The sequence below is a fragment of the Chinchilla lanigera genome, unplaced genomic scaffold (genome assembly GCF_000276665.1).
Source record: "Chinchilla lanigera isolate Chin_1 unplaced genomic scaffold, ChiLan1.0 scaffold00008, whole genome shotgun sequence".
Lineage (NCBI taxonomy): Eukaryota > Metazoa > Chordata > Mammalia > Rodentia > Chinchillidae > Chinchilla > Chinchilla lanigera.
Window position 1 is genome coordinate 3,714,702 of NW_004955409.1, and position 13,348 is coordinate 3,728,049.

Consider the following 13,348-nt stretch of genomic DNA (forward strand, 5'->3'; position numbering starts at 1 on the left):
TTTAATTATTGTGGTGTTGCAGATTGAATTCAGAGATGTTCCATGCTAGACAAGCTACTACATTAGCGCCTTTTTTGGGACAGGGGTTTGCTGAATTACCCAGACTGCCCTGGAACTTGCAAACCTCCTGTCTTAGGCTTCTGAGTAGCTGGGATTGCAGGAAGCTAATAACATGTATTATCTAACAGTGACAGCCTACTTTTTCTGAAAGAACAGCTAAACCTTCCTTATTCCCTTTATTCTCTTTCAGTTTGTCTTTTTTTTGTATCGGGAATCAAACTTAAGACCCTGTGCTTGCCAGAAGGTGCTGTGCCGCTGAGCTGTATCCCTGGCCCTCCCTTTCACTTTTGACCTTTTTTTATATAAAGTAAGAGGTGTCTTTTACTTGGGAGGCGGAAGTGGAAGAATCTCTTGAGTCCAGGAGTTTGAGACCTAGCAACAGAGGGAGACTTAGTCACAAAGAAACACACACACTAAAAGAAGTGTCTTTGTTCCCTTTTGGATTTTTTTATTATAGCTTTCTTTCTTTCTTAGCATGCTATTTAATCCTTTTTCTATTCCTTAGAGTACTACTCTTGAATAATAAATGCTATAAAATGTGTTTTAACTTGTTGCTGGCTATCACAAATGGGTACTTTTACCAGTTCCTCTACAGTGCAGGAACATCTAGAATATTTGCAGCTGCATTTGTTTCCCTTGTGACTTAGGTGTGTTTGTCAGTGTGAATTTTTATTCTGTATACATTAAGCCTACAACATATTTTTAGTCATTTAGATTAAAGCATAACCTTTGTATTGTTTTACGTGCCTCTCCATAGTGATAAGAAGAGCAGCGCCAAATGGTAGGTTCATTATTTCCAAGTTTTCTTATTCTCCTGGGCTTGAAAGTCCCTCTACCTTCATGGCTCTCTAATGCCCTGAAACATATGTTATTTTTCTTCTAGTTTCTGTAGTTCCCATAGACAGTCCAAATTGACCTTGTGTGTCATTGTTGGATGTTTGGATGTGGAAATCCTTACTTACTCTTTTTTTTTTTTCGTACCGGGAATCGAACTCATGACCCTGTGCTTGCCAGGCAGGAGCTTATGCCACTGAGCTATATCGCCAGCCCTCCTTACTTACTCTTAACCTAGTTTTTTTACTTTATATACTGAAGCATAATAGTCAGTTAAATAAAGTTAATGCAGACAGACTTAGTGTATAATAAGTCCTATGAATAAAACATTCTTGGGCTGGGGATATATCTCAGTGGCACAAGTGCCTGCCTGGCAAGTACAAGGTCCTGAGTTCAATTTCTGGTACAAAAAAATAAAAGTAAAAATAAAAGAACTAAAACATCCTTAAGGGATCCTGAAGCCTGCTCAGTTTTAGAGAATTCTGGTTTGTTTTTTTTGTTTGTTTGTTTTGTTTTTTAAAGCTTCATTTGTTGTTACAAAGACCTTGTTGTGTTTCATCTCTATAAAGGAATGGGCAGTATACCTTTTTTTTTTTCCGTCTTTTTGAGACAGGGTCTTGCTATGCATGCAAGCTGGCTTTGAGCTCACCTTGTGGCCCAAGCTGGTCTCAAATTTGCAAGGATCCTCCTGTCTCAACCTCCTGAGTGCTGGGATTACAGGCATGTGCCACCACACCTGCCAATATACCATTTTTACAAGGAACTTCTCTTAGATACGATTATAAAATTGTGTCTTCTAGCATCTGAATATTTGAAGTTTTTTAAGCATTTGTGCTGCTGGCATTTGTGCTTTAGACAAAGAGAATGAATTAAAGTGATTATTCAAGTATGTTTTGTAATGTCATTTAAAAAAATGAAAAATTTTGAATCAAAAGTTACTTTTCCACAGATGCAACAGCTTATTTCCTTCTTTTTTTTTTTTTTTCTTGACACTGGGGATTGAACCCAAAGCCTTTCACATGCTAGGCAAATGCTGTACTGTTAAGCTACATAGCCCTTGTATTTCGTTTATTCATTCGTTTAGTGGTATTGGGAATCAAACCTATGGCTTTCACATTGAGCTATACTTTCAGCCCTTGTTTGTTTGTTTTATTTTGAGACAGTGTCTCACTAAGTTACCAGTCTGGGCTTAAACTTGTGACCATCCTTTCTCAGCTTCTTGCAGTGCTGGGATTATAGGGATGTGCTACCACATTACTTTTTTAATGGAAAGATTGTTCAGAAACTTAACTGGTGAATTCATGTGAACACTCTTGTGGTTTTGTTTGTTGTTGTTGTTGTTGTTTTTGTTTGTCTTTTTGAGACAGGTTCTCACTGTGCAGTTCAGGCTGGCCTTGAGCTCACTTATGTAGCCTAGGCTGGTCTTGAACTCTGAATGATCCTCCTGCCTCAGCCTCCCGAGTGCTGGAATTATAGGCATGTGCCACCATGCCTGGCCTTGTTCGTTGTTGTTAACGTGCTAGAGATTGAACCCAGGGACTTATACCTGCTGAACACATGCTTTATTGCTGAGCTATATCTCCAGCCCTCCAGTTAGTGTTAATTGAGATTTTCTGATTCTTTTTTTTTTTTGGTCTTTTCTGCCTCGGCCTCCCAAGTGTGGGGATTACAGGTGTGGCCACCACGCCTGGCTGATTATTTCTTACATTAATCAAATCCATTTATTGCCAGTGAAAGAAATAGTCATCCATATCTAAAGTACCTTTTAAGTTTTAATGCACAGTCACAATTCTGTTATAAATGGTCTGGATTATTGGCACAACTTTCAAGCAGAAAATGTATTTATTTCTCCAGCAAGTTTTAGAAGCTTCCACCCCACCCCACAATAATTCTTCTCTTCCCTTTTGCTGTCATCTTAACTGGCCTGAATGTTTCTCACTTATAGTTAAGTAAGGCAGAAATACTGTGGATAAATTTGTAAACTGGGTTAATTGGTAATTGAGTATAAACAAAGTAACATTTGTGTCTTAGTGTTTATAGGTGTGGAGTGCCACTACATCTATAGACCTCACAGAATGATTTTTCCAACTTTAAAATCACTTGCTGCTCTGTGCATGGTGGCACATGACTGTAATCATAGCACTTGGGAGGCTGAGGCAGGAGGATTGCCCAGAGTTTGAGGCCAGCCTGAACTACATAGCGAGACCCTGTCTCCAAAAAATAAAAAATCACCTGCAATTGTTTATTCCTGGGAATGTAGATATATTGATAGGCTCCTACGAAATTTGTACTTACATAATCTGATTCAAGTATATTTTTTCCTAAAGTAAGATAATGTTGCAATTTGAAACCTGTGGGCAAGTTTCAATTATTTTGTGCTTTTAAAATATTTTTTATTTTAGTATGTGAGGCTATCATATGACACTAAACCTGAAATCATCCTGCAACTTCTGCTTAAAGAATGGCAAATGGAATTACCAAAACTTGTTATCTCTGTACATGGAGGAATGCAGAAATTTGAACTTCACCCACGAATCAAACAGTTACTTGGAAAGGGTCTTATTAAAGCTGCAGTTACAACTGGAGCCTGGATTTTGACTGGGGGAGTAAACACAGGTAATATGATTATATCAGTTCTCTTTCATATACTTGAAGTTCTTTATAATTTTAATGAGACATTTGAAACAGATGACTGAGTGATGTGTGATGTGTTTGATAATAGTAAATGCTGTGCACACATAGGGTAAAGAGAGGGAGATATGATGGAAGGGGTAGTATTTTGTCCATGGTCAGAGAGCTTTACTGATAAAGTGACACTGAGGAAAGATGAAAAGAAGGGAGGAATCAAGATGCAAGAAAAACGTGGGGTAAAGCATTCAAAGGAGAGGAAGCGACTACTGTATTGGAAGAGGAGTTAGATTTCAGTGTAGCCTGAGTCCTAGCTGATGTGGAGAGAAGTCACTGCTATGTGGTGGTAGAGGAAGCACGGTGAAGAGCAGGGACAGCAGACAGGCCAGTGTGTAAGTCCTTAGAAGGCTGTTATAAGCACTGTACTGCAGGTTTTACTTGGAATCAGGAGGGAAAGTTTTAAGCAGAGTTAAGAGTTAAAGATGATTGAGATAACTTTTAATGGACTGTGAGACAGCAGGTAATAGACCAATGAGGATGCTATTTCTTTGGGGTTTTTTTGAGATAGGGTTTTGTTTAGTTCAAGGTGGTCTTGAATTTACAGTGTAGCCTAGGCTGGCCTCAAACATGGGGTGGTCCTCCTGCCTCAGCCTCCCAACTGGTGGGATTATAGGAGTAACCATATTTGGCTTAGAGGATGTTATTTCTGTAATCTAGGTGAGGATTGAGATTTAATTTCTTATAGAAAACAATTAGAGTGATATTAATTTGCTAGGGATGCCATAACAGAATCCCATGCATTAGTTGAAATAATGGATTTTTATCTTCTCACGGTTTTAGGAGCTAAACCTTTGGGTATTAAAGTGTCAGCAGGTTTGATTTCTCCTGAGGCCTCTCTCTCGCTGGATTGCTAGTAGCCACCTTCTTGCACTGGTCTTCCTGCCATTTGTGTATGCATCCCTGGGGTCTTTTTGTATCTGGATCCTTCTTACAGGGACATCAGTCAGATTGGATTAGGGCCCACCCTAAAGGTCTCATTTGAAGTCAGTCACCTCTTTAAAGGTCTCGTGGGTCGGGAATATAGCTCAGTGGCACAAGCACCTGCCTGTCAAGCGCAAGGTCCTGAGTTCGCTTCCAGGTACAAAGAAAAAAAAAAATAGCAAAGGCCTTGTACCTAAATAAGACATTTGAGGTATGAGTGGTTTGAGTTTTGACGTAGGAATTTTGGGGGCCACAATTTAGCCCATAGTAAATGGTAATAAAATTTACAGTAGTGCCCTCGTACATTTTCAGTTACTCAGTTAGCCATGGTCTGAAAATACTAAGTGGAAGAGTCCAGAAGAAAAGAACAATTTGAAAGTTTTAAACTACACTGCTCTGAGTAGCATGATGAAATCTCATACCATTTGTCTCTGTCTTTTTCCTTGGGATTGACTTGTGCCAGTGTCTAGCATACCTACCCTTTGTATACCACTGCCCATTTAGTCAATTACTGGTCTTGTTGGTTGTCAAATTGACTGTTAGACCCACTGTCACAGAATTGCAATACTTGTATACAGGATTGTGTACTCTCGGGTTTTAGGACATAGCCCTCAAAGGTAAAGGGAAATGATTGTATATGTTCTTGGGAAATTGTCTTTTCTACTTCTCTCCCTCAGTTTTGATTCACTTGGACAACTTTTTTTCTAGTTGCTTGTTGTGTATTTGCTTTGCCTATAATCTATGCTCCTGTGTCATATTCTTAATTTATTCTACATGATATGTAGAGAAACAATAAAATATTCGTTATTTACAGGAGAAATCCAGGAAACGATTGGCCTGACAATATGGTGAAATTTAGTTTTATTTGTTTATTTGTTTTTGTCCTTTTGAGACAGGGTCTCACTATGCAGTTCAGGCTGGCCTTCAGCTCACTTTGTAGCCCAGGCTGGCCTCGAACTTGCAACGATCCTTCTGCCTCAGCCTGCCTCAGCCTGCCTCAGCTGAGTGCTGGGATTACAGGCATGCGCCACCACACCCAGTTGAAATTTAGTTTTATGTATGTTTCAAGCATTTGTAGTGAATCGATACTATGGGCTTTTGTTTTGTGGTTTTTTTTGGTCATTGTATTTTATCAGCTTGCATTTATTGCCTTCAGTGTGTAAAGAAACATTGCAAATTGCACTGTTACAGATTAAGAACAGGATTGTTCTGAATATAGTCAATTAAGAGTTTGAACTAAAACAACACTTTGCAAAAATAGGTGTGGCTAAACATGTTGGCGATGCCCTTAAAGAATATGCTTCCCGATCATCTCGGAAGATCTGCACAATTGGAATAGCTCCATGGGGAGTGATCGAAAACAGAAATGATCTTGTTGGCAGAGATGTAAGAATTGCTTTTAAGACTGCTTATGTTTTAACTCATGTGGCTAGAACAGCACCAATCAACTTAAAATATTCATGATTATACCAAACTTTTCAAATGTTTGAAAAGATTTTCCTGCAGTTTCCCTCTGATCATTTTAAAACACATTCCTGAATATAAATGATTGTTATTATAGTGTTGTTACATCTTGGTTTCTTTTATGTACAGTAGTTAACATGTCCAGCTTTATAACTAATAATTGCTAGTGTTTAATCATTACAATTTTCTTATTACTAAATGTAAGCATCAAATGCTAGCATATGGTTAGGTAAAGTACAGGGATTTATATTTATCAAGCGCCAATGAAAAGGAATTACTGGCTTATTTCAATTTCAGCTGACATTAAATTTCTTATGCCAATTTTAAAGATTTTACTTAAGGCCAAAAAAACCAGTGTGACATTTTATTGCTTTTTTAAAGTGTCTTTACAAATTGCAGTTATTTACTTTAGTTTCTAGCACTGTGGATTTATTTACTTATTTATTGCTTCTCCTTTTGCATGTGATGATAAAATATACAATTCTTCAGTAAGGATCGAGATGTAATTGTGTAGTTCAGCCCGTACTGATTAATCTTCAACTTAAAAGTTTGTGCTTTCTGATAAGTTCTTTGTTGTTTTCTCTTTTTGGATGTGAAATAGAATGTTATTTCTGTTCAGGTGGTTTCAAATATGTATTTTACATTGTTACATTTAATTCTGCCCACTAACTCTTGCATTTGTTGCTGTTATAGGTGGTTGCTCCTTATCAAACCTTACTGAATCCCCTGAGCAAATTGAATGTGCTAAATAATCTCCATTCTCATTTCATATTGGTGGATGATGGCACTGTTGGAAAGTATGGGGCAGAAGTCAGACTGAGAAGAGAACTTGAGAAAACTATTAATCAGCAAAGAATTCATGCTAGTAAGGAAACTCACAAATTGGTTAATGTTGAAATTGTGCTAGGCTGTATTAATAGCTATCAACATTTCTAAAACAGTAGTGTTCTTTTTTTTTTTTCTGGTACCGGGAATTGAACTCACGACCTTGAGCTTGCCAGGCAGGTGCTGTGCCGCTGAGCTAAATCCCCAGCCCCCAGTAGTGTTCTTTGGGGTACAGTTTCCTTATATAGCAGTACAACCTGTAAGACAACCAAAAAATGGCAGATCTTAAATAAGATAAGAGTAGGAACAGATGTCTCCACCCAAGTAGGTTTTAAGACCAAAGTCAAAGAAGAAGAAAAAAACACCAAAGTCAGAAAGGTTCATTGGACTCTCTGCTGCTGTTGTAAACTTACTGTAGCCTAAAGATTTTTAAAGTATTTTTGATGGGTGATATATTTCATTACATTGTTTTGAAATTCAAGACTGAAAAAAGGGGGAGTGTCTTGGTTACTTTTCTCTCATTGCTGGGACAAAATACCTGACGCCCAAAATTAAGGAAGGAAAGGTTTATTTCGTTTACAGTTTGTGGAGGTTTCAGTCCATACTTGGCAGATTACAAGGCAGAGTGGCACATGGCAGAGGGCTACAGCTCATGGCAGCAGAACATAGCAAAGCAACAAGCACACACACAAGGGAGGAAATGGCCAGAAGCATCCTCTTTCTCTCCCTTACATATGCAAACTATCCACCCCAGGGTGGGTGTAGCTGTCACACCCATAATCAGTCAAACTCTAAAAGCCTGCCCCATGACCGCATGAGGCTTTGGGGGGACACCCAGACACAAACCATAACAGGGAGTAAAGTTATTTTGTTACAAAGAATCAGCTTGCTTAAAGCGTATACAATGAATAGTATTTTTTGGCAAATATGTCTTAAAAGTTGGAATTCTTGAAATTGATTTTGCTCTCCAACTATAGCTAAACTTTCTGGTTCTACATCTAGATTTTATTTCAGATAAAATTTTTATAACCATGGAACACCAAGAAGGTGAACTTCATGAAATACAAAATCACAGAATAGCACATTCTGTTTATAGTGGACTGAGAGCATTTTTGTAACTCTACAGTTTACCAGAACTTTCTATTTCTCACCACCTTGCAGGTGGTTGTAAAGACAAAAGATAGTATTTGTCACTAAATTTTTTATTTTGCTGTTTTAAAGGTTTTAGAATTTTATTGATCAGTTTTTGTATAATTCTGATTCTGTAATATATTTTGATATTAATGCCTTAACTCATTTGGAACTAGAAGTAGGTATTTAAAAATGGATAAAGATGTACATTAGAAACTTAATTAATAATACAGTAGGAAAAAGTAACCTAGAAAAACAAAGTGGTATTATGCATGTCTTCCCAAGAACTCAATAAATACACTAAATTTTATTTTTCATACATACATACAAATTCTCCGGTGTGTGTTATAAATGGTTGATTTTCTAATTTTTGTCATTTAAGTTAATTACTGCAATTTATGTGAGACTGTTGAGTATGTCTTAGGTTAAGCAGCTGAATACGTCTTATGTGAAACTGTTTTGACTAAAAATAAATTTGAATTGCTGAATTTTGTTTTTTGCTTTTTGGTACTGAGAATTGAACTCAGGGCCTTTTACTTGCCAGGCAGGCACTTGTGCCACTGAGCGATATCCTTGGCCCTTCTGATTAAGTTTGTGCTTTCTTTAAGGAATTGGCCAGGGAGTCCCTGTGGTGGCGCTGGTATTTGAAGGTGGACCGAATGTTATCCTCACAGTTCTAGAACACTTGCAAGGGAGCCCCCCGGTTCCAGTGGTGGTGTGCGAAGGAACAGGCCGAGCCGCAGATTTACTTGCATATATTCACAAACAGACAGATGAAGGAGGGTAAGTGTGTGAGTGTGACACATTTTAATAGCCTTGTTAGAGAGGCCTATAGTTTTTGGAATTCAGATTCCTTTGAGTGTTTTATGAACATGAAAAATCTTAGGTTTTGTACAATTCTTTGTTAAGGCTGGAGAAATAGTCTGACTCACACATTATTGGAATGAATAACAATACAGTATAACCATGTTCCTGAAAGACTTGTTTGCTACAGAGACACATGCTTTTTAAGCTGATGAGTTTCATTTCTGGGAATTGTTCCTACAGATGTTGGAACATCTGTGAAAAAATGTGTAATTTCTTGTGGTTACTTTTAAGAATGAAAGATTTGAACAAAGTAGAACATCTATTAGAAGAGAACTAGTTAAATTGTGGCGCACACGCGTACACACACACACACACACACACAGGGATAGTTTAGAGGTGAATAAGGATGGTGTTTGTGTAATAGACTTGTGAAGATTACCAAAATGTCTATGTAGAGGAAGATGTAAAGCAGCATATATATTGCGGCATTTGCTATGTAGAAAAGGGGGATAGTCCAGTGATGACAAACCTTTTAGAGCTTTCAATAATACAAACAGGCCGCTGCAGCATGTGTGCCATAGGTTCATCACCACTGGGATAGTGATTTGTATTTATAGAAAGAGATCTCAAAAAGTTATACAAGCCAGTAATGATTTCTGAAAAGAGCTAAGATGGAACTGGTTAGATGAGAGAGAATGGAAAGGAGACTTGCACTATGACTTCATATTATTATATTTTCTGTAGCCATGTAAATATATTACCCATTCATCAAAAGAAATAAAAATGTAACTTCATGTTTAAGGTATCTTAGTGAAATACTGCTTTATATTTCAAAGTATATATTTTATTTTTTTTCAAAGTATATATTTTAAAGTAGTCTCTATGTAGTATCTTATGAAAATGTGAATATCAATATTTAAATGCATACTTTGTAGGGGAAAAAACATTTTTTTGTAAAGTAATTTAGAAAAATCACCCCAGTTAGGTGTGGGGGCACATGCCTGTAACCCAGCTGAGGCAGGAGGCTCGCCATGAATTTGAGGCCAGCCTGGGCTACATAGTGAGACCCTGTCTCAAAACAAAGAAAAATCACCTCATTAATTTTTTATCTCTATAAGAATTATAGGACTAGGGATGTAGCTCAGTGGCACAGTGCCTGTCTGGCAAGTGTGAGGTCCTAAGTTTGATTCCCAGTACCAAAAAAAAAAAAAAAGAATTACAGTAGCTGGCTTAGGAAAGTGAAAATAATACTGTCCAAAGTCAAGTTTTTAATATTAATAGAGTATCCTTGAAGGTTTTGCATGGGCCTTTCTGTACTGTTTTTTAATCTGCAGGGAATGAAAAATGAAATCTTTGAGTTAAATTATATTTCCTCTTACACCAGGAATCTTCCTGATGCATCAGAGCCTGATATCATTTCAACCATCAAGAAAACATTTAACTTTGGTCAGAGTGAAGCAGTTCATTTATTTCAAACACTGATGGAGTGCATGAAAAAAAAGGAGCTTGTAAGTAGAGTGCAGCAAAATTAGCCTTTTATTTATTCCACAGCATATTGTAAATTGGTGAATATTTTTAATTTGGGTTTATTCATTTTCAGTGTTAGGGATCAAACACAGCGCATTGCACGTGCTGGGCAAGTGCTCTACCTTTGAGGTGCAGCCCTAGCCCTAGATTTCAAATTTTTAAATCTTTCTTTAGCCGTGAAAAGAGTTTATTTATTTATTGGTCTTTTCAACTGAGCAGTGCCATAGAACAAGTATTTTTTATATATCAATACAGTATATTGGCTCTTTTTGGAAAAGTTTCATAACTGGTACAAGATTATGTCCAATATCAAGAAAAAACTGTAAGGAGTTTTTCATACCTTTTCAAATAAGGTAAATTTTTAAATAATTTCACTCTGAGTGAATACTCTAGACTATTAAATTAGAGAGTAGTGCTGTTTGCTTTCAGTTATGTATACGTGAACTTCAGTTTTCAGAGATTAAATGCTTAACAGCCCTTGACGTCAGTAGATGATAGCATGAATTGATCTGCTCTGTGCTTTCATTGCGAGTTTTTATATCCCATGAGATAAGGTTGGCTGAAATACTTGTATTTGGGTTACTGTAATCTTCTACTTTATGAAAAATGTTATTAGACACATCTCAAATGGTATTATGTTTCCAGTAATTTAAGGAATTCACAGTGAAAAAGACTGAACAACAGAAACCAAAAAAAAAAAAAAAACTCTCCTTATTCAAGAGCACATAAATCAACTAAGTGTTCACTTTAAGGAAAAAGCAGCAAGATTTACTCTGATAAGCAATTACTTTGGTAACACATTATTAGCTAGGTCTGAGACATTGTATATAGTATGAAGCCAAATATTTTGAGTATACTTTCTATTTTTTAAATGATAAAGCATACTAAATTTCTGTTTTGTTTTGGTTTTAGGGGTTGAATTGAACTTATTTCTGACTTTTTCCCCCAGTACCAATCTGTCTCTCCCCCTCTCCATCCCTTTCTGCCTGGCTGTCTCTCAGTGTGTGTATATGTGGGTATATATTCCCCCACGTATAGTTTGTGACTGTATTATGATGTCTTACATTTAAGAATATAAAGGCATTAATATTATAAGTTAATTTTTAAACAGATCACTGTTTTCCATATTGGATCAGATGAACACCAAGATATAGATGTAGCAATACTTACTGCACTGCTAAAAGGTAAGATTTTTATTTGTATGATCTTTAATGTATGGCTCATTTATATAAGACAGAACTTTTTAAAATTGGCCGAGAAGTGACTTTTTCCGGAAGTTCTTTGTGAAAGAAACAATGTTGGTTTTCATTGGCAATAAATTAGCTTTTATTTTTGTCTTTAGAACTTTTATTAAGTTTATAGCAAGGTTCATGCTTGCTGATTCATTTAATTATCCCATTAAGAATGTGTCATTGCCAGGTGTTCTATACACCTATATTCCCAGCACTTGGGAGGCTGAAACAATAGGGTTGCCAGGAGTTCAAGTCCAGCCTAGAATATATAGTGAAATCCTATCTCCAAAAATAGAAAAAAGTCTTTTTTTTTTTTTTTTTTCTTGTTTTGTTTTGTTTTTCTTCTGGTACCAGGAATCGATCTCACGACCTTGAGCTTGCTAGGCAGGCGCTTTGCCGCTGAGCTAAATCCCCAGCCCCAAAAGTCTTGTTTTTAATGGTCCGAAAATAAGTGTTTTAAAGTAACGAATTTAGTTGATAGAAGTAAAAGGATTCTTAAACATGACTATTTTTTATTTTGGAGAGAAAATTTTACAGTTAGGGTACTGTCTAGGACTAAGGGAATCCTGCACACACATGCTGGACTGTTTCAGTATCTCCGCAAAGATACCTCGCTGGTATAACAACATGGTGGAGGATGGGCACCTAGGTCAAAGCAAATAAGGATGTGGCGGGAGCACAGCAGGAGGATGCTGCCTTATTATTCATAAGAATTTCCCAAGTGTTGGATCACAAAAAATTGACAGTATGTCAAGTATCATAAAAATAAATACTATAATTAAATATGTATGATCCTGGGATTAAGAGATTGTGTTAGGAAACCCAGAAACTATAAAAGAAAAAGTCAGTACTTGAGATGACATAAAAAGATAAAGGGAGAACACCATTCAGATGTGGGTAGCATGTTTGCCGCATGCTTTGTGTGTGGTAGCCACTTTGCATAAGTGGTTGATGTTGCTATCTCATATAGCATATGATCATATCTCATATGATGTTGTCCCTGTAACCTTCTTGCACAATTGCTTTTTACTTTATTTTTATTTTTTTTTTTTTAAGATAGGGTCTTGCAATGTAGTTCACAGTGGTCTTGTACTCTCCATGTAGCCCTTCCTGGCCTGTAACTCCCAATCCTCTAGCCCTACCTAGCCTCAAGGGCTGGGATTACATCCATGTGTGTGCCTTCATGCCTGGCTTTTTCCTCATTTTAAACCATAGGTATAGAAGAATTACAAAGAGCTGTTAGAAATCAATAAGAAAAAGATGAATACCTTGTGGAAAATATGTCAGAATTTTTGTAAAAGGTATTTGAGGTAGAATCTACATATTTGGAAGAGATGTGGAAAGATGGTCAGCATTACAGTCTAAAAGTAAATACAATTTTTTTTAGAAAGAGCTTCTACTCCCTCTACTGGCAAGTGGAGAAATGAATATTCTTGTACCTTCATGGTTGGTAAAAGCTTTCTGAAAAGCTTTCCATTGTTTTAGCGTTTTGGGATTTTTTTTTTGTTTTGAAACAGGGTCTCACTATGTAGTTCGGGCTGGCCTGGAACTCACTATGTAGCCTGGGCCTGGCCTTAAACTTTTGGCAACCCTCCTGTCTTAGCCTCTCCAGTGGTGGGGTTACAGGTGTGTCCCACCAGGTCTGGCTCTGAAACATTTTGGTAGTTAATCCTTTTGTCAAAGCCTTAATGTATGTATCCTTATATTCAGCAGTTTGGCTCCTCACTATATTTAAATACTAAAACATGTGTCCTAAAATTTACTTGGCAAAAAATTTAAAATAGCGTGAATATCTACTAGTAGAAATATTTGTGGATTAAAATAGTTCACCTTTAAATGGTGTTAACACATGTGGAGTA

At 36.9% G+C, this 13,348-nt stretch overlaps 1 protein-coding gene across 3 annotated transcripts in view; it reads left to right on the forward strand.

Moving 5' to 3' along the window:
• The window catches only part of Trpm7 (transient receptor potential cation channel, subfamily M, member 7), a 96,418-nt gene that overhangs the window by 23,980 nt on the left and 59,090 nt on the right, over positions 1-13,348 (forward strand). For all 3 annotated transcript variants that reach the window (XM_005376665.2, XM_005376661.2, XM_005376664.2), the window contains exons 5-10: positions 3,297-3,510; positions 5,765-5,889; positions 6,661-6,832; positions 8,532-8,706; positions 10,115-10,238; positions 11,369-11,441. In XM_005376665.2, coding sequence (XP_005376722.1) covers positions 3,297-3,510; positions 5,765-5,889; positions 6,661-6,832; positions 8,532-8,706; positions 10,115-10,238; positions 11,369-11,441 — 883 coding nt within the window. The remainder of the gene's footprint in view (positions 1-3,296; positions 3,511-5,764; positions 5,890-6,660; positions 6,833-8,531; positions 8,707-10,114; positions 10,239-11,368; positions 11,442-13,348) is intronic.